We start from the raw sequence: 22,055 nt of genomic DNA, 5'->3' as shown, positions 1-22,055 counted from the left end.
GCCAGGTACCTACATTCCCAAGACCCACAGGAAGCAATTTTTACCTGCAGGTGCCAACAGGCTTTGGCAATACCACTCCCGCGGTATAAACAGCTTGGAAAATGCCCTCCAGGTGGACCCGCCGGGTTATCTCGCGGATCAAGACTGGAGCGACCCTCTTGGAGCGCAGCTTCTTGTGGACGCACAGGAAGTTAATTTCCACCATCTTCTTCTCTCTGAAGGAGGCAAATGCTGGCTGCCAAGGCGTTCCCCACGACGTGGTAGGAACCCTTGAGCGGAGCCACAGCTGCAGGGTGCACTTTGCTGTCATCTGCACCAGCAGTGAGTGGGGATCCCACCCACTACAGCTTTCCAGCTTGCCTCGCATCCTCCGCTTCAGAGGGGAAGAGGGAAGCCTGCGATTGCCTTTATCTGAAGGCAGCACGAGCTCTCCCCGTGGAATCCCTGAGTGGGCTGCAGAGTCCCACCTGTAGCAGACACCCAAGTAGCATTAAGAAACCCCAGAGTAAATCAAGGCTAAATCTAGGTCTGAGACAAGGTTGATCTTGAACTCTCTAAGTAACTCAGGCCAGCCTCGAGCCATGGCCCCTCCTTCCCCTACCACCCAAGACACAGTTTAAACTAGAGGTTTGTACCAATACTGACGGATACTCTAAGATTTTGATTCCCACAAGAATCACCATACAGCCTGCAGACCCAGGAGATTGCAGCGGATGACAGTGAGCCCATCTCAATCTGGGTCACACTGCTCCTGCCCATTTCTGAAGCTGTCAAGTGTCTCACCACGTGACTGGGGCAGGGATGGCCTCAGCATAGGTCATAGACAAGGCTACTGTTTGATTGGGAGCTTCACCCCAGCCCCCTGGCATCCACCTTGAAATGTTGGGTGGAAAGTTCCATTTCAAAGCTCCCTCCCCTGGGAGTTTTGCTTCAGTACAAACTCCATCTCCAAGAAAATCTGTCAAGAGGTGACCCCTCCCCAGGGAGGGTCAAGACTACTCCCACAGGCTATTTAAATTACCCCCCAGAGAATGAATAAGTGGTCTACCAGTTTCCGTGGTCGTTCTGGTTCTCCTTTCCTCCCTCCGTGTTTTCCCGTGATCTTGTCTTTTTTTTTTGTTTTTTTTTTTTTTTAAAGATTTATTTATTTATTTATACAGTATCCTGCTTGTAGGCCAGAAGAGGGCACCAGATCTCATTACAGGTGGTTGTGAGCCACCATGTGGTTGCTGGGAATTGAACTTAGGACCTCTGGAAGAGCAGTCAGTGCTCTTAACCGCTGAGCCATCTCTCCAGCCCCCCTGATCTGGTTTGATTTGGATTATTGCATCGGAGGAGAGGTTTGTCAGCTAAGGAAAAATACTTAACAGCTAGCTACCAGCTACAACTCAGAGAGTCTCACTATGGAGCCTTATGTAACTTGCTATGAAACTTGCTATGTAGATCACGCTAGCCTTGAACTCACGGAGATCCACCTGCCTCTGTCACCCAAGGCTGGGATTAAAGGGCCACCGTGCACATCAAACACACAGTTCCCACAGTGAGTTTTATTCCCAACATACGGATGCTTTACTGGGCCCTCCACCTTCCTTTCATAGGTAAACACGTAGCTTTCTTCTCCCTCCCAGACCAGCAAGACGGCGCTGACAAGTGCTGACGCTTACGTGTCGTAGATGTGGATGTTTGCTGGGATGGCACTAATGAATCCAACCAGTTTCCGACTTGAGACTACTCGAACCCCGCAGTGCCACTGTGGGAGCCAGCCAGGTGGCCGGAGGGCCCTGGAAGAAAGACAAGGACAGGTGCTGTGCTACCACTAACAGCAGGCCGGAGAGCCGCTTAGGCTCCAGAGCCATGCTGGGCCCTGACCCGGTCCTACCACTTCCCTGGACTTAACAACTAACTACCTCCTTTTTAAACTCCAAGAGAATCAAATCACAGGCATTTCTTGAAGCATCTTTTTCTCGGTCATGCTGGAGATTTTACCCAGTCTTGCACATATATTCTAGCAAGTTCTTTGGCACTAAGCCTTTACTTGTCGTTTTTCTCTAGCAGGTTCTCTATGTACCCTAGGCTGACCTCAAACTTGTGACCATCTTGGCTCTGCCATAAGTACACCCCTATGCTAAGTTCTGTGTTTTTATTTTCTGAAACAGGGCCTTACTATGTAGCCTCAGCTGCCCTGGAACCCTCTATGCAGAACAGGCTGGCCTTGAATGCACAGAGATTTGCCTGTCTCTACCTCCTAAGTACCAATTTTAAAGGCATGTGCCACCATGCCTAGCCTCTATGTTCATCTCAGAGCTGAGCTGGAGGACTTCCATCCAGAGGCTAGTGGTCTTTTGGTTAGGGACTAACTTGGAAACCCTGGGCTTTGCCATCTGCGTCTCGGAGCGTCTCTGCTCTCACTGCTTCCCCTACGCACTGGGGTAATCCCGTTCGACTTCAGCCTCATGCGTCTATCTTCTTAGAAGCTAAACGTAGCTCAGGCTAGTAGACGGCTCATCCAGGAAAGGCTATTTTCTACAATGAGCATGCCCATTAACTGGGTAGTGAAGAACTTTCTTTCAAATCTTAGTAGGTCTCATCTGCCCTTCTTTTCTTCAAAAGGTCGCCATATGGTAGAGGATCTGGGTACCAACTCTGCATGTTTCCCACAGCCAATCTATTTTAAGGAAGGCTTCAGTCCTAAGCACCACTTAAAGCAAGTCTCCAGATGAACGAACAAGCACACAGCAGCTGGCCACTCAAAGGCTGGCTCTCGGGAAGGATGAGAACTCCATGTTCCTTTGTGGTTCTGCTATCTGCTTTGCCCTTAAAACTGGAAGAGATCTTGGAGCTGACTAGGCTATTACCAGACACAGATCTTTTTTTTAGCTAGCCTCCAGAACCATGAGAAATAAATTTCTATTGTTTACAAGTTAAATAAAATTATAATAAAGACACCCCTTACAACTTACCACAGGAGAAACTCTGGGGAGTAATCGAATCGGAACATGTTATCGTCATCTTCCACATAGTTCTCATTCAGGAGGGTGTAGAGTTCTTTCAGCTGCAGAGAAACAAGTAGCTCACTGAGGTGTTCTGACAAGTGGACGCCAACCCCAATGCCCTGTGGCTCTGAGCGTCACAGAAGGACAAGGCTAACCACGAAAACCACCTCAAGTCTCACAAATCGGTGTCATCTCAGGCATGGCAAGGATTCTTTTAAAACAAGTACCCATGGTTGTGATAAGAAACAGAGCCACTAGGGGGCAGAGCCACAGACTTCAGAACACAGCAGCATCTAGAATATCATCTGTCAGAGAAAGCATCCCGTTTTCTGTGAACATACTTTGGAGAAAGGATTTTGGGGGTTAATGCTGTGGGAAACCTTCTACATTGTAGAGATTTGTCACTCATACTGGCTTAATAAAACGCTGATTGGTCAAGAAACTACTTCACTGCCATATTAAAACAAAAAAGTTTTGTTTTTATCATCTAGTCCAGATTTCTGTCCTTTTTCTGCCCTTGCAGCCATCTCTGCCAGCTTACTGTACAGAGCTGTCCTCTGACCTCCACAGGTACGCTGGGGCACACGAGCACTGTCCCTCTCTATCTCCTGTCCCCCAGCTCCCCTCCCAAAACAGATCTGTTCTTAAACCAGGTATGGTGGAGGTGGTGATCAGAAGTTGGAGAGGGGGACAATATTCACATTTTCATCATTCCTTACAGAGAAAGAAAGTCCAAATTCCTCAGTCCCTGATGTCAAAACAAGAGGTAACTAAGGTGTGACGGTGCAGCCTTGCGATCCCAGCACTCGGGCCTGAAGCAGGGCTGACTCAAATCCCAGCCAGGGCCACATAACAAGGCTGTCTCAAGGGTAAAATAGAAAGTGGCAGGGGTTGGAGAGATGGCTCAGCAGTTAAGAGCATTGCCTGTTCTTCCAAAGGTCCTGAGTTCAATTCCCAGCAACCACATGGTGGCTCACAACCATCTGTAATGAGATCTGGTACCCTCTTCTGGCCTTCAGGCATACACACAGAAAGAATATTGCATACATAATAAATAAATATTTAAAAAAAAAAAGAAAGAAAAAGAAAGTGACAGCTGGTAGGTTAGTTGTCTACCAGTCCAATGTGCGCAGAGCTCGGGTTCAGTCCCCAGCACCATCATCAGGCGCTGGTGACACAATATCAGCAGATATCTACCTGAAAAGAACAAACCCAAAACAGATGACTGTGATCCCAGCACTCAGAAGGGAGCTGGAACCCCATGAGTTCAAGGCCACCTTGGTTTATAAAGCAATTTCCAGGCCTGCTAGGGCCAGAGTTAGACCCTGTCTCAAAAACAAGAATCAACCCTATGGATGGATGCACAGTTGCTTACGCACACTCACGGACATGCACCTGCCTCCACCCCATACATATATCAGGAGTCAAAATGAGGAGCTGGAGAGATGGCTCAGTGGTTAAGAGCATTTGCTGCTCTTCCAGAGGACCCGAGTTCATTTCTCAACACCCATATCAGGCGGTTCACAACCATCTGCAGCTGTTGCTTCAGGGGATGCAATGCCTCTGACCTCTGTGGGTCCCCCCAACTCGTTAAGTACTGTGCTGGCTAGTTTTTGTCAACTTCACACAATCTACACCTATCTGCAAGGAGGGAATATGAATTGAGAGAATGACTCTGTAAGGGTAGCCTGATTCTGTCAATTATGGAGTTGTGAGCTGAAACAAACCCTTTCCTCCCCAAGTCGTTTTGCTCAGTGTTTTATCACAGTGACAACCCTAAGACACTAAGACAATTCTAAGACACTCACAAACCCACATGCAAACTCATATTAAAAATAATTCTTTAAGTTGGGCGGTGGTGTTGCACATCTTTAATCCTAGACACTAGGGAGGCAATCTCTAGATTAGAGGCCAACCTGGTCTACAGAGCAAGTTCCAGGACAGCCAGAACTACACAGAGAAATCCTGTCTTGAAACAGAAACAAATAAAAGAAATAGACAAGAAATAAAAGACTATGATGCGTTACATCTCTAATGGCATCACTTAGGAAGCTCAGCAGGAGAGCCAACAGTCCAAGGTCAGCCTAGACTACAGTGTAAGATCCTGCCTCAAAAATACTAAAAAAGGGGCTGGAGAGATGGCTCAGCGGTTAAGAGCATTGCCTGCTCTTCCAAAGGTCCTGAGTTCAATTCCCGGCAACCACATGGTGGCTCACAACCATCTGTAATGAGGTCTGATGCCCTCTTCTGGCCTGCAGGCATACACGTAGAAAGAATATTGTATACATAATAAATAAATATTTAAAAAAAAAATACTAAAAAAGGGGCCAGCGAGATGGCTCAGTGGGTAAAGCTGACATTCGACATTGGCCTCAGTGTGTTTGTCACAAAGGTGGGAGAGAACTGAATCCACAAAATTGTCTTCTGACCAGCACGTGTGCCAAAGCATGTGTATGCTCACACACATACATCACACACAAATAAAAATGAATAAAACCAGGTCTCAGCCGGGCAGTGGTGCTGAATGCCTTTAATTCCAGCACTTGGGAGGCAAAGAGGCAGGTTATCTTTGTGAATTCAAGGCCAGGCTGGTCTACATAGTGAGTTCCAAACCAGACAGGGCTACATAACAGAGAGACCCTGCCTCAAAAAACAAAACAAACAAAAGAAAGCAAAAATAACAACAAAGGAATATAAATAATTATAATAATAATGACCCTACATAATAATAATAATAATAATAATGATGATGATGATGACTCTACAATCAGAAACTTCAGAGGACAGCTTTCAGCCTCACAAGTATGAGATGCTAATGTCTATCATGGGAAATCTGGGGCAAGCCCAGAAGGTACCAGATGGGATCTGCTGAGCCCTTTTTGGTTCAGCTCCTAAGAGTCCTGCCTGCAAGCCAGGCCTACTTACCACACCACGGTCTCCCAGGTCCAAGGCATCCCAGGTGAAGCCCTGGGGTAGAGTGTAGGGCTCTTGGCGAATGTTGTCCTTGTCAGGTTCCACTGGCCCATAGGTATTTACCACTTCACCTAGAAGAGCACAGCCAGGAGTCAACTGTCGGCCAGCACGGGGGAGGGAGAGCACGTTTAAAACATTCACTGGAAGGCTGGGGATGAGGCTCATCTGCTAGTGTGGTCAACTTGCTTGTACAAAGGCCTGGGTGTGAACACAGTACTACATACCCTGGGCATGCCTATAACAGCACTTGGTAGAGGCCCAAGGGTCAGAACTTCAAGGTCATCTTCTACTACACAGTGAGTTTAAGGCCAGTCTGGGCTACATGAGACCTTATATGAAGAAAAAAAAATCACCAGAGCTAATTTCCCCTGTCCCTAGAACCGTGTAGCTGAAGAACACTCCATGATCGGCAACTGTAGATTCTCTCCAGTCACCTTGGTCCCTAGTTGAGGGCCAATGCATGGCAAGCCTCAGAAGGCTCTCTGGGATCCAGGCGGTTCATTTTTGGAAATCCTTGTAAATCTCCCTTGGGCTCCTGAATGACAAACGCTCATCACTGCTGATCTGGCTTCCTGCCTCCTGGTTGGTGCAGAGTGTCATCATGTTCTTGTTCTAGCTCAGACACCCTTCCCTGACCTGGGGAGATTGGTAAGGAGCTGCAACAAGCCTGCCTTTGTGTAAAGAGCAAAGGCCTGGGCTCACTCCTCAGTCAGATGATGGCTTCTAGGAGCCAGGCTCTCTTGGCCTTACAGCCTCAGCTTCCAGCCCTGTAGGCCAGCTAACAGTCCCTGCCAGCTCAGGGCCTGGTGCTTTCAGCCCTACGAATGCCTCCAGGCTGAATCACAGTCTGCTGTGCCGGGAAGCCTCCCACTGAAAGGGCCCCTCCTCTGTGGGAGAGCTTGGGAGGCTGAGAAGAAGGGGAGAAGTGAAACTAGATGAGGCTGGAGAGGAAAGAGGCTGTCAAAGAGTAAAAGTTTTGTTTTGTTTTTTTTAAGAGAGAAGAATGCTAAGTAGCCCAGAAGCTGGCCTTGGGCTCATAGGAATCCTCCTGTCTCAGCCTCCTAATGCTGGTTTACAGGTATGCACCAGATAACCAGCCCTCTGAGTACTTTTAAGCACCTTCCAGTTGTCCACAGTCCCTTACTTCCTGTAGTAGAGGAGTCGAGCCCCCCATGGCAGCGGTGCAGAGCCAAGAGCAGCATGAGGTGGAGACCAGCTATGTGTCACAGAGGGACAGGTAGAGCTGCGGGGAAGAAAGGCTCCTGCACTCTCAACAAGGAAAGAATGACATGATCTCAAGAGGGACACACTCATTCAAGGCGTGTAACAATTGCTCCAGACCAAAGCTTCTGAAACTGCAAGCCATACTGAGTATGGGGTGTCAAGAAAATTTTGGTAATTGTATAAGGTTTTGAACATACATACCAAAAACAAATTGAAAATTAAACATGTACCAAGTCTGTGATATTCTAGGCAGTGCTATGTGGCTTCACTGTTGCCTTGGCTCTGACTACACATGGGCATGTTGCACGTTGCATGCCAACATGCCATGAAATACCAATAAACTATCATAGAAATGCTGGCTCAGATCAAGACTACTGCAGGGCGGCTGGAAGACGATGTGGTGATTAAGAGCACTGCTATTCTTCCAGAGGACTCTAGCTCAGCTCCTAATACCATGTCAGGTGGCTCATAATGGACCCATAAGGCCAGTTCCAGAGGATGTGGTGCACGGCCCCCTTTTCTAGCCTCTGAGGGCAAACGCACACCTAACACACACACACACAGGTGTAGGCACATACAATTTTAAGCTTATTTATTTTTTTATGTGTATGAGTGTTTGGCCTGCTTGTATGTGTATGTACCATATGTGTGCCTAGTGGCCATGTAAGTCAGAAGGGGTAAGATCCTCTGGAACTGGAGTTATGGATGGTTTGCATAACATAGGTTCTGGAAACTGAACCTGGGTCCTCTGCAAGAACAAGTATTCTTAACCATGAGCTATCTCTCCAGCCCCCACATAAATAAAAAGTAAATAAATAAAACATCCTGTTTTACAGCAAAGTCAGACATCCATGCCCAGTGAGATTCAGTTCTTTCTGTGAGAATAAGAAGCACACCCAGCCGGGCGGTGGCGGTGCACATCTTCAATCCCATTTGGAAGTAGAGGACTTGTGGATTTCAGGCCAGCCTGGTCTACAGAGTGAGTTCCAGGACAGCAAGAGCTGTTTGTTCCACAGAGAAACCCTGTCTCAAAAAACAGCAACAAAAAAAGCATACCCTTATGGAAATGCTTTTTTGAGACGTGATCTCATGCAGTTCAGTCTGACTTCAAATTCACTGCATATTGGAGGCTAGCTTTGAACTCTTGATTTGTTTTAATTTTCCACAATATTTTCATTAGAGAATTTCTTACAATGTATCTGAACACATTCACCACCAAACCTCTCCCATTACTACTTAACAATTCCCATCCAGCTTGAGATTTTATTGCTCTTTCTACACTGAGTCCAGTTTTTGTTGCGCAGCTAGTGATGGAGTGGGCTGTCCTGGTGTGCAGTTAGCCCGCAGGGGTCAGACCACTAAAGAAAGCTGACTCTCCCCTTCCCAGCAGCTGTCAAATGCCAACAGTTCCCATGCGAAGCTGAGGTTTCGTCTGAAGAGCTGGTGTAAGCCTCGCACAGGCTGTCACAGTCGCCGTGAGCTCACACATGCCCTTGACGCCACTACCACCTCTTACAACTGTTCTCCGCCCTCTTCTCTGAAGATCCCCGAACCTTAGGAGGAGCGGTGTGACGTGAATACCCCACTTAGGGCCGAGCACCCAGCAGCCCTTTACTTTCTGCACACTGATCAGGTCTCAACTCTGCAAATTACCTTCTACTTCAGGAAAAACTTCTCAGATGAGAGTATTTTTATTAAAGATACATATTTTCCATGAGTGACACATTGTATAAATTGTATAAATCCTAAAAGGTCCTAAGAGGGCACTGGATCCCCTGGAGCTGCTACTCAGGCAGCTATGATTTGTCTCATGGGGATGGTGGTAATGAACTCGAAAATCTATAGCCTCTGAGCCCCCTCTCCAGTCCTAACTCCACTTCTCAAGTGTTGAGATTACAGTTGTACATTACCATGCTCAGCCTGGAAATTTGGTTTTATCTTCCATGCCACAGTATACATGTGGAAGTCAGAAGACAGGTTGCAAGAAGTCATTTTTCTCTTTCCATCAAGTTCTAGGGATCAAACTCAGGTTATGAGGATTGGCAGCAAGTGCCCTTCCCCACCGAGCCGTCCCTATACACCGAGCCGTCCCTATACACCGAGCCGTCCCTATACATTGAGCCATCCCTATACACCGAGCCGTCCCTACACACCGAGCCATCCCTACACACCGAGCCGTCCCTACACACTGAGCCGTCCCTATACACCGAGCCGTCCCTATACATTGAGCCATCCCTATACACCGAGCCGTCCCTATACACCACAAGCTTCCAGGTTAAAAGGAATCACTAATGGGCAATGGCGGCGCACACCTCTAATCCCAGCACTTGGGAGGCAGAGGCAGGCGGATCTCTGTGAGTTCAAAGCCAGCCTGGTCTACAGAGTGAGTTCCAGGACAGCCAGGACTACACAGAGAAACCCTGTCACAAAAACTAAACAAACTAAACAATAAAGAAATAAGGAAGAAAGAAAAGAAAAGGAGAAAGTTTAAGATGCACTGGTCCAGACTGAAAACCGTCTGGAGGACTTCACAAGCAAACTTTCAGGGATTCTAAACTATGAACAATTCTAGGCCTCTTCAGCAGAACAGAGTTTAATTAAAAACCTTCCTAAAGTTGAAATGTTTTATAAACACAGCATGCTTTTTTATTTTTTGAGACAAGGTCTTGCTACGCTATCCAGACTGGACTTTAACTCATTCTGTCTGTGGCTCAGGCTGGCCTTGACTCTGTGCTGCTTCTGCCTCTACCTCCCAAGCGGCAGGGATAGCAGCTCTATGCCACAAAGAGCTCCAACTCAACACAACAGGCTGCATGACCTTTACAGTCAACAGCTCCCACGGACCACGAGAATGCTAGCTCATGCCTGTAATCCCACAGTTTAGACGGCTGAGGCAGTAGGGCTGGCCACAAGCTCAAGGATCCTGTCTTGAAAACAAAAAGCCACTTCAAGATAAACCAAACCAAACCTCCCTGTTTAAGCGGGAGAAAAGAAAGTAATCACACAGAGCCATTCTCCAGGTCTGCAGAAGGGAAAGGAGAGGCCTCTGCCGCGAAGACTAGTTTAAGCTTAGAGGGTGAAGGTGGCGCCTCTTATCCCCTGACCCAACGAAACAGAATCCTTAATTTCTGACTGGCCATGGGTCAAACAAGACCAAATCTCAACTCATCTCTTCACCAGCTCCTATTCTCTGAGCTGGAGCAAGGTTATTTTCTTCCAAATTCCTCATGAGCCTTCACCCAAGGGACTACCTAAAACCTGGGCCAGATCACAGAGCAGCCTATGGGGACCTCACCCAAGGCAGAGCGAGAGACTCTTCCCATGCTTCTAGCTCCTTACCAGGCTCACTGCAGCTATGGGGAGCAGACAGACAAAGGCTTCTGGAATCGGGGCACATGTATCCCCTCACTGTTGCCTTCCCCCTGCTTTATCTCACCATTGTATCCGTGTTGTTGCCAAGCTGACAACTACATCTCTCCAAAGCAGAGTTTGTTTCTTTTGTTCTGTTTTGGAGACAGGATCTCTCGACACGACCCTGGCTGTTCTGGAACTTTCTATGTAGATCAGGCTGTTCTGAAGCTCACAGAGATACCTTTGCCTCCAGAGTGCTGGGACTAAAGGATGTGCCACCATGCCAGGCTATTTTTACTTTATAACTGGTTACCCATCATTACACCAACCATTTGCAGTCAGGAAACACCTGTTCTATCTGCTGTCTACCTCTGCAGAAAATGTTGTTGGACACAGCTGTCTTTTTACATCCTGGTATTTGACTTGTCTCTGCCCTCCCAACCCACAATGTGCTAGAAGCTGATATTACTGGAGAGGACCAGTGACACTGAACATTTGACCATCACTTGCATTTAGTGTTAGAGCATGTGTTTGGGGTGGAGAGATGCTGCAGAGGACCCAAATTCAGTCCCCAGTGCGTGTATTGGGTGGCTCACAACTGCCTATTATGTCTGTATTACAGGCACACAGACACACATACAAATATTTGAAAAAATTATATAACAAGAAAACACAATAACACAATTTATTTCCTCAGCTACATATATAAAATATAAGAATCAGGTCCCCCAACGGTCCCAAAAGCAAAGTTCAATCACTTATAAAACCTTTGTTCACCAGGAGCTGAGGTCAGCGGCCAAGGTCAGCTGTGGTTCAGGCCTAACAGATGTCTCTAACTCCAGTATGTGCAGTAGCTTCTGGAATACATTTGGGATTTCTGTCTAATCCCTTTACAAGTTTATTATAGCATTTTTTAAAAAATTTATTTATGTATACAGTGTTCTATCTGCATATATGCCTGAAGGCCAGAAGGAGGTACCAGAGCTCATTATAGATGGTTGTGAGCCACCACATAGTTGCTGAGACCTGAACTCAGGACTTCCAGCCATATTACAACACTTTTTAGTTTTATTTTGAGACAGGGCCTCATTATGTAGCTCCAACTGGACTAAAATTTCCCTTGTAGACCAGACTGCCTAAAACACAGAGACCCACTTGTTTCTGCCTCCTGGTCCTGGAAATAAAGGAGTATGCCACCACTTCTGAGTTCATTGTGGGTTTTTGTTTGTTTTTCAAGACAGTGTTTCCCTGTGTAACTCTCAAGGCTATCTTGGAACTCACTCTGTAGACCAGGCTGACCTTGAACTCAGAGATCCACCTGCCTCTGCCTCCGAGTACTGGGATTAAAGGTATGCGCCACCACTGCCTGGCTCATTATGACTTTTTAAGAGTACCTAACGAAAAATATAGTAGTCTTGGAGTTGAGCCATGACTGTTAGTTGAATTTAGCAAGCAGGCATTAGCTGAGAGAAAGCAGGAGTCTGGGTACTCTTCGCACTACAGAGTTCACATGTGTCCACACAAACAACAGTCCCTCACTAACTTAAGTGGGAAGACAGCCCCAGGGACAGCAGCCCCACTCATGATGCACTAAGACCCCGTTCTCTATAGATTTAAGATGCTGATGGACTAAAAGAACCGTTGTCTGTTCTGTGTGAGCTGCTGTGAAACACTAAGGTCTCTGAACAACAGCCTTTCATATGCTCCAGAAACAGTCACCAAAGATCTACAGGGCCGTACCGCCTTCCCTTATGAAACTTCCACAGAAACACAGCTAAGGCATATTCCTTACTCCACCTGCAAAAGGAAATACATACCCAATTTGGGGACTGGCTGTGTGTCCCAGAACTGGTAGCTTCGTTTGCTGGCCTCCTCCATGGTTTTGGCAGGTCCCTGACCCACTGAGAACAGCTCAATGGCCTTTTGTATTTCCTGGATTCTCTCTGCTGGCAAAGAGTTCATCTGGGCAAGACAGTTGGAAAAAGAAAAGACCCACTGTATTAGCGAAACTTATGAATCATTATGAGTTCAAGAGTTAGCTAGGCCAGGTGTGGTAAAGCACACCTTTAATCCCAGCACTGGTAGGCACAGACAGGCAAATCTCTGTGAGCTAGCTTAGTTTACACAGAGAGTTCCTGGCCAATCAGTGCTCAATAGTGAGACCCTGTCTCAAACAAACAAAAAGAGTTAGTTTGATATAGAAATATACATCTGTAATACTAGCTCTCAGGAGGCAGAGGCAGGAGGGTTAGAAGTCTGAGGCCCATCTTGGCTATATGTAATCCTGTATCAAAATACTAAGAGTTCAGGGCTATAGAGATAGCGCAGTTAGTAAAGAGCTTGCCATTCCAGCATGAGGATCTGAGTTTGGTCTCCAGCACCAAGATAAAAATGTTGACAATGGTGGTATATGCAGAATCCCACCTCTGGGGAGGTGAGGCTAGGAGGATCCCTGAGGGCCTGCTACCCAACCAATCTAGCCAAATCATGAAGCTCCAGATTCAATGAGAAGCCCATCTCAAAAATAAGGTGGCAAAGAAGGGCATGGTGGCTCACGCCTTTAATCCCAGCACTTGGGAGGCAGAGGCAAGTGGATCTCTGAATTCATGGTTAGCCTGGTCCATAGAGTGCGTTCCAGGACAGCAAGAACTGCTATACAGAGAAATTCTTGAAAAACCAAAACCAAAATAAAAATAAAAAATAAAAAATAAATAAATCAAAAAGGGGCTGAAGACAAGAGCACGTCTGCTCTTCCAAAGGACGGGATTTAATTTCCAGCACCCACATGGCAGCTCATAACTGTTTATGGCTCCAGTTTCAGCGGTTCCAACACTCTCTTCTGGCCTCCATAGACACTGCACACATGTGATGTATAGATATACATGAAGGTAAAATGCCTAGACACATAAAAGCAATCAACCGCATTCCCTTAACTACAATCCTTGCTACAACAGTTTTAATCTAAAAATGTGAGAAGTATCTAGAATCCCAGACTTGTTTGGATGCCAGTTCTAAAACCATAGACATCTTTCAAAAAGTAAAATTGGAAGCTGATAAGATGGCTCAGTAGGTAAAGGCATTTCCTGCCAAGCCTGATGACCTAAATTCAGTGCCCAGGACCCACATGGTAGAAGGAAAGACCCTACTGCCAAAAGTTATTACCCTTGAACTTCTACAGACAGGTTGTACATGTACCTTGCCTGGTATGAAGAAGCATGTCATCCACATTCACAGACACACCTACATCCCCTGCCACAGGGCAAAACTGGGGGCTAGAGATGCAGCTTAGTGATAAAGCACCTGCCGTGTATGTGTAAGACTGTGTGGGGTTCAAGCCCTGGGATCACAAAAACAAAACATAAAAAAGCAAAAAAGCATAAAAATTCAATTACATATCATTCTCCAAGTTATTCTTTAAAAAATTATGCCCTTTGCTTCCAGTAGAAGATAGAAAAAAAAATATGCCTTAGATCAGGCCTGGTGGCACACACTTCTAACTCAGGAAGCTGGAGGATCTTTGTAAATCCCAGATCAGCCTGGTTTATACAGCAAGTTTCATACCAGCCTGATCTACACAGCAAGTTCCAGGCCAACCAGGGCTGCACAAACAAACCTGAAACCTATGCACTTGAAGGGAGTTAGGGGTGGGGCTCAGTAGTGGAGCATGGTTAGTGTGCGGGAAGCTCCCGGTTGGATCCTTAGCACATTAATCCCAGTAACTGAGATCTTCTCCACAGGGAGACATACTACAAACCGTGCCTCCAAATGCAGGCTGTTCTCAAACCCAGCCCGACTGGTTAACTGATTGGAATTCAGCAGTTCTCAACTTCCCTAATGCTGTGACCCTTTAACACAGTTCCTCATGTTGTGGTGATCCCAACCATAAGATTATTTCATTGCTACTTCATAACTATATTTTGCTACTGTTACAAATCATAAAGTAAGTATCAGTATGGGACCCCAAGGTGGTCATGACCCACAGGTTGACAAACACTGCTAGTGACTTTCTTTTAAATTAAAAAAGTTGTTTTGTTGTTGGGGGGGGGGGGCACGGCATGCCTTTAGTCCCAGCACTTGGGAGGTTGAGGCAGGCAGATCTCTGAGTTCGAGGCCAGCCTAGTCTACAAAGTGAGTTCCAGGGCAGTCAGGGATACACAGTGAAACCCTGTCTCAAAAAAGGAAAACAAAACAAAACAAAAAATTATACCTATTGCATGTGTGTACATATGCATGTGCCATAGGTGTGTGTATAAATAACTTTCAGGAGTCGGTTCTCTCCTTGCACTGAGTGGGTCCAATGGACCAAACTCAGGACATCAGGCTTGGCTGCAAGAGACTTAAGATGAGAAGACAAGAGCCACTGCTCTAAGAAGCAGGGGCTGCCACACCATCAGCCCACGGCACCTGACACACACAGGCAATACGTGTCTGAGATTCTGAGGGTACTGCGCTTGAGGGTTGGGTCTTCCAAGGTACCGAGAGCAGCTTTACCACCAAGGCCTAGGGCACACAGGACAGGCAGCACTGAAGTTCTTCTTCCATCCTTAAATACAGTGGAGACGATCAGTTTAAATTGTTCCTACACGTTTACCTCAAAACTCGTCACAGAAAACAGCTGTTACCTTCACAGGCTGATCCTGGGCCGAATCTGTGTCATTGCCTTTCTCTTTCTTCTTCTTCTGTTTCTTCTTCTTCTTTTTGGCTCCAGTGTCATTGGCTGGACTCAAGCCACTGAAAGACAAAGTAAACACTGATGGAGTCCTAAAAAAACCAAACGCTTTAAACTACCCTGACAAAAGGCTTTTCTGTGGAGCAGACCCTTCCTAATCAAGCCTGCTGGCTCCAGAAGCGGACTGGAGAATCCAGCTCCCAGAAGGGGTATTTGGAGGACACCAGCAAGCACAGCTCCCTCCCCACTCCCACCCACCAGCTCCCCAGGGAGGAGACACTGCAAAGCATGTCCTATTTACTTCCAAGGGTCTTTTCTATTCTTGCATTCATTCATTCACTCACTCACTGACACAGGGTCTCAAGCAGCCAAGACTGACCTCCATCAATGACTTTGAACTTTGATTCCCCTTCAGAATGCTGAAATTACAGGTACCTCACCCACCTGGTTTATGGGTTCAAACCCAAGGCTTCTTGCATGCAAAGAAAGCATTCTACCACCTGAACTGCATTCCCAATCTCTCTCTCTCTCTTTCTTTCTTTTTTTTTTTTTTTTTTGAGACAAGGTCTTGCTATGTAACCTTGGCTAACCTGGTACTCAGTATGTATCTCAGGCTGGACTTGAACTTATAGCAATCCTCCTGCCTCAGCTTTCTGAGAGCTGGGATGATAGATATGAGCCACCACATCCTTTTCTGGGAGGTGGGAGGGATATGTACTTACTTCTTCAGATTGCCAGGCTGCACTAAAGACAACGACATCTGTCAACACTGTGTTGGTACCAACACCACTTCCTTAGGGCCCTAAATGAAAAAAGGCAGCCAAAAGACAGTAGCCGTCTTTAGGGAATCCTTTGCCCTGTCTTCTCCAAGTGCACTATATTTACTGGGTTTCCCCAACTGGACCTAAGGCACAAGCCAGTATGGAAAAGAGCAGGATGAAGAAGAGTCTGACATTACTGCAGCCCATGCCCAAAATGGTCAATAGAGACGTTCCTGAACGAGATATTAGGCAGCAAGACTGAGTGGTCACTGATGGCAAATCCGGAACTAGGAATGATGGGAAAATCCAACCACAACAGTCTCATGCACCTACTTTTGCCACAAATACATGAAAACTTATGCATGTGGAAGCAGTGAAGGGACTCCTCATGCTGCTTTCCTTTAGTTAGACATGGGAAAGCAGTTTCCTAGCTACGTTAAAATCAAAATTAGACCAGGCATGGTGTCACACAGTTGCTAGTAGAGCACCTGGGAGGCTGAGGAGGGGACAACGTAAACTGACATGGTGGTGGTGCGCATCCTTAATCCCAAGCATGCAGGAGGCAGATCTCTGCGAATTCAAGGCTAGCCTCATTTACACAGCAAGTTCCAGGCCAGCCAGGGCTACATTGTAAAACCCTACCTTAAAAAATAAAAAAATAGCCGGGCGGTGGTGGCGCATGCCTTTAATCCCAGCACTTGGGAGGCAGAGGCAGGTGGATCTCTGTGAGTTCGAGACCAGCCTGGTCTACAAGAGCTAGTTCCAGGACAGGCTCCAAAACCACAGAGAAACCCTGTCTCGAAAAAAAACCAAAAAAAAATAAATAAATAAAATAAAAATAAAAAAATAAAAAGAGACACGGTGGCTCCTAGTCCCAGGCAAATCTGGAGGAGAACACAGAAAGTTCCAGGCTAGCCTAAATTGCAGTGCATGACACTGTTCTTAAAAAAATTAATTTAAAAGAGGAAACATACTTCAGGGTTTCAAAGTGTCTTGTGGTTATTTGAATAGTAACGCAACTGATAAACGCTATCAGAAGTAATAAGTATACATATATAAAGATAAAGCAATCTGTAGTCACACGCGTCCATTCCTTGGGCTGAGGCTATAGCTCAGTGGCAGAGTAGTTCCCTAGCATGCTCTAGACAACAGATTTTATCCCCAGTACTAGAGGGAAAAAAGGTGGGGGTGGATCTGGAAGATATACACTGTCATCTCTTTGTATGTGGAGTCTCCCTTTTAATCCTCTTATTCCATAGACAGGATTTAGGAGACTGTAGAAGGATTATGAAGCCAAGGAGTTCTAGTAAAGGCTGGATTTCTCTTTCTCAGACAAGCAAATGCTCATCAAGTCTGAACACAAACGCGCCTAGTGAGTATTCTATTAATGAGACGCAGAAGGTACAACACAGAGGGGACTGATGACACTCAGAGATGGAAAAGCAAGCAGATGCTCAGCGAATCTTCCAAGGCCACAACAAATAGGAGACAGTCGCTCATGACCTCATATAATGTCCTCTTCCTCTTTTCTTTTAAAATAAATTTACTTTTATTTTATGTGCATTGGTGTTTTGCCTGCATGTATGTCTGTGTGGGGATGTCAGATCCTGAAGTTAAAGACAGTTGTGAGCTGCCATGTGGGTGCTGGGAATTAAACCCTGGTCCTTTGGAGTTAAGAGTCAGTGCTCTTAACTACTGAGCCATTTCTCCAGCCCCCAGATAATTGTCTTTCTCTCTCCTTTTTTTAAATATTTATTTATTATGTATACAATATTCTATGTGTATGTCTGCAGGCCAGAAGAGGGCACCAGATCTCATTACAGATGATTGTGAGCCACCATGTGGTTGCTGGGAATTGAACTCAGGACCTTTGGAAGAGCAGGCAATGCTCTTAACCGCTGAGCCATCTCTTCTGCCCTCTCTCTCTCTCTTTTTAAGATTTATTTTTTTTTATAGTGATTTGCCTATATGTATCCCTGCAGGCCAGAAGAGGGCATCAGATCTCATTACAGATGGCTGTGAGCCACCATGTGGTTGCTGGGAATTGAACTCAGGACCTCTGGAAGAAAACTCAGAGCTCTCGACCTCTAAGTCACCTCTTCAGTCCTAGTCACTTATTACCCTATGTAACCCCATCAGAGCCTGTCACAACTCTGCAGTCTTCTCATTTTCGAGATACTCTCTTCAGCCTCAGGATTATGTGAGCACTGAAAAGCTACGTTAGTGTTTTATTCCTATCAGTACACAGAATGAATTATCAGGGCCCTGTGTACGAGTTAACATACAAATCTTCTGTCCTGCAATTAACTCTATAGACCATGCTGGCCTTGAACTTGGAGATTTGCCCACCTCTGCCTCCTGGGTGCTGGGATTAAAGGCGCATGCCACCATCACCTGGCTGATACAAATCATTTTTATTTCATTTTGTGGAAAAATAATCAAGGGCTGGAGAAATAGCTCAGTGGTTAAGAGCACTGACTGCTCTTCCAGAGGACCAGGATTCAATTCCCAGCACCCACATGGCAGCTCACATCTGTCTGAAAATCCAGTTCTAGGGGATCTGACACCTTCACACCAATGCACATAAAATAAAGATAAATAAATCATTAAAAAAATTAAAAAAGAAATAAAAATAATCAAAAGGTGAAGGTAAAGAAATGCTACATCCAGGTGTGGTAGGTCATCTTTGGGAAACTGAGGCAGGATTGTGGCTATAGGTTCAAGGCCACCCTGGTCAACAAGGGGAGTTCCAGGCCAACCAGGGACCTTACAAGACCAGGTCTGAAAACCATGAAAAATAACTATAAAAAGAAATTGCAGCATATCAGTTAATCAATTGGATATTTACTAAACACAATTTTATATGGCAATAAATGACCCCTCTCCACTTTATAAGCCTTTACAAAGTATACAAAATCATTATAGAATGTCTTCCTACCTGAGCATGGTAGCACGAGCCTATGACCCCGAGTATCTGGGAGGCAAAGGCAGGAAGATCATTCCAAATTTGTGGCCATCTTGGTCTACAGAATGAGTTCAGGCCAGCCAGGACTACATAGTGAAACTGTTAAGAAAGAAAGTTGGTCAGTCAGTCTACCGACCGAGCAAGCCTCTTCAGAAAAGAGGCTGTGTGCACTGTGCACGGTCACAGGGCCTGACCCCACATCTGCGGAGAGGTCACAGGCTGCACTTGTTCTGTTTTTGGAGTAAGCTGATTTGTTTTGTTTTGAGATAAAGTCTCTGTAGACCAGGTTGGCCTTCAACTCAAAGAGATCCTCCCACCTCTACCCCCCAAGTCCTAGGACAAAAGGCATGCAATCCCACACCTGGCTTTATGTTTGTTTATTCTTGGTTTTTCAAAATAGGGTTTCTTTCCTTTCTTTTTTTTTTTTTTTTTAATATTTATTATGTATACAACATTCTGCCTCCATGTAATGAGATCTGGCACCCTCCAGAAGAGGGCGCCAGATCTCATTACAGATGGTTGTGACCCACCATGTGGTTGCTGGGAATTGAACTCACAACCTGTGGAAGAACAGCCAGTGCTCTTAACCACTGAGCCATCTCTCCAGCCCAAGATAGGGTTTCTTTGTGTAGCTCTGGCTGTCCTGGAACTCACTCGGTAGACCAGGCTGGGTTCGAACTCATAGAGATCTGCCTGCCTCTGCCTCCTGACTGTTGGGATTAAAACCATCACTGCCCGATGGCTTTATGTTTTAATTTTGTAATTCATTCTACTGAGGTTTTGGGCCACAACTATAAGAACACACGAAGCTGCCATGGTCTTACAGACAACAAGCCCCAAAGAGAGAGACAACTGAATCAGAGGAGATACCAAGGAGTCTAGTCCCATGATCTTTTGAGACAATTATGATAACTTAATCATTCCTAAGACCCGGAGCTCAGAGGCCTTGAGAACACGCAGCTAGCCTGCTGAGCTGGCGCTGAGCAAAGCATCACTACTGACTTAGGAAGATGAGAGGAGACTGCTTGGGCCCAGGAGTTTTGAGGCCAGGATTCAGTAACTGAAAGAGAAATCTGTTAAAAAATTGTAAGATGGTACAAGACAGAGACTGACCAGAGGCACACACTTACAACAGCAAACCAAAGCTTAACTTGCTCCTTCTGTTCCAAAATACCAAGCAGAGACTTGGGTGAAATCTGTCCTTGGAAGGCAGGGAATGTCTGCTATGGGAACTAAGATGGGTGTTTACACAGAACAGCTGCTGGTTGCGGGGCACACATCTATCTTTAATTCCAGGTCTCTAGGGAGGCAGAGGCAGACGGATCTCTGAGTTCGAGGCCAGCCTGATCTACAGAGTTAAGTTTCAGGACAGTCTGGGCTACACAAAGAGACTCTGTATTTGAGGGTGGAAGGGTTAGTATCAATAACTAGCCTAGTAAATACAGGATGAATTGAAAGAATGACAGATCCAGGACAAGGAAGAAAAGCAATTAGGAACTGTCATCTTCAGAGCTGTCGAGATGGTTGGGCAAGAAAAAGGCAATGGAGTGTAAGCCTGGCAACCTGAATTTAACCCCTGAGATTCATGTAAAAGTAAAAAGAGACATGTGTAAGACTGGGTCTTATACTGTAGTCCAGGCTGGTTTTGAACTCATCATGTTGATCCTTCTGCTTCAATCACTGGACTTCTAGGATCCTAGTGTGAACCATCATGCTCAACTAGAAATGTGTCCTTTTCGTTTCATTTTGTTTTGTTTTGTTTTTGAGGCAGGGTTTCTCTTGTGTACCCCTGGCCATTCTGGAACACAGTCTTGTAGACCAGGCTGGCCTCCAACTCGGATCTGTCTGCCTCTGCCTTCTGAGTGCTGGGATTAAAGGTGTGCTTCACCCCACGGGAATGTCATCTTTTAATGAAGGCCCTAAATGTTAAATCCAAGCTCACAAGAAATCTTATGGATGCTCTTGTACAAAATCAGGGCAGCAGGAGGAGATGGAAAATGAGCCTCCGTGCTTCTAAAATAGAAGAGTGCCGGGTGTGTGGGTGGGAGGGAAGGGCAAGCTGACATATGAGCACAGAACTTCCCGACAGCACGAGGGCCCGTAACACAAGCCTCCTCTCCCTCACAGGATGACAAACACTCAAATGTGTGTGCCTGGGAACTAAAATCTTTTCTCATGGGGGAGAGAGAGCAGAGGGAGCCCCCAGCCTTGAGAGGAGTCTCCCAGCAATGTTGCCTCAACCTGTTGCTTACAAGAGACCACAATGAGGCAACCTGGTCATCAACTAACCAACCAACACTCAGGGACAAGCCACCAATCTCTAAAGATGTAGATGGAGCCTTTTCTCCCTGACATGTTACAGCAGTGGTTCTCAACCTGTGGGTTGCAACCCCTTGGGGTCGCCTAAGACCATCAGAAAACACGGATATTTACATTATGATTCAAAGCAGTAGCAAAATTACAGTTATTAAGTAGCAACGAAAATAATTTTATAGTTGGGGTCACCACAACATGAGGAACTGTACTAAAGGGTCACAGCATCAGGAAGGTTGAGTGCACTGGTTACAGTCTCAGCTTCCGGAAGGATGTATCTGGGAAGCCTCCAAAGCCAAGTTATTAACTGTTTTCTCACACGAGACCCAAGAAGGAAGCTTTAGTCAAAGAGCAGGTGTTAGAGGTAACAAGGAGAGGCAGGCATGGTGGCACATAGGGCTAAGGCAGGAAGATGGGGAGTTCCAGGTCAGCCTGAGGGATGGCAAGGATGAGCCGTGTTTTATTCTGAAAGCCATCTCTGATTCCTCCAACTCTCCCTGACATCTGCTTTACAATTATAATCTCCTAAAAAACTACACACATATAATTATTCACATAAAATGATGGGTTTCTTTCTTTGCCTCCCAGTGATTTAAAAATGTTCTGCGCATAGAGGCCACACTGACACAGCTGTTTCTCACAGTCCCTCCCGTTATACTGCACACACAGCTAGGAGCTCAACAATTTTAGGCTTGCCTGATGCTTTCTAGGCACAATGGACTAAAATAAAACTCAGAAAAGCTACAGCCCAAAAGAGGTCAGTGAGACATCCCTAGTGCTGTTTGCACGGGACAGCTGTGCCAACA

General features: G+C 46.0%; 1 protein-coding gene across 1 annotated transcript in view; it reads right to left on the bottom strand.

Annotated features, from left to right (window-relative positions):
• Positions 1 to 22,055, bottom strand: part of Nmt1 (N-myristoyltransferase 1) — a 39,268-nt gene that overhangs the window by 9,081 nt on the left and 8,132 nt on the right. Inside the window, exons 2-7 of the mRNA XM_057775337.1 lie at positions 15,164 to 15,272; positions 12,359 to 12,503; positions 5,919 to 6,037; positions 2,961 to 3,052; positions 1,665 to 1,781; positions 45 to 215 (exon numbers count right to left, since the gene is read on the bottom strand). Of these exons, the coding sequence (XP_057631320.1) occupies positions 45 to 215; positions 1,665 to 1,781; positions 2,961 to 3,052; positions 5,919 to 6,037; positions 12,359 to 12,503; positions 15,164 to 15,272 (753 nt within the window). The remainder of the gene's footprint in view (positions 1 to 44; positions 216 to 1,664; positions 1,782 to 2,960; positions 3,053 to 5,918; positions 6,038 to 12,358; positions 12,504 to 15,163; positions 15,273 to 22,055) is intronic.

The sequence above is a fragment of the Chionomys nivalis genome, chromosome 7 (genome assembly GCF_950005125.1).
Source record: "Chionomys nivalis chromosome 7, mChiNiv1.1, whole genome shotgun sequence".
Taxonomy (NCBI): Eukaryota; Metazoa; Chordata; class Mammalia; order Rodentia; family Cricetidae; genus Chionomys; species Chionomys nivalis.
Note: the sequence above shows the minus strand (reverse complement) of the source record. Positions and strands in the feature narration are given on the sequence as shown.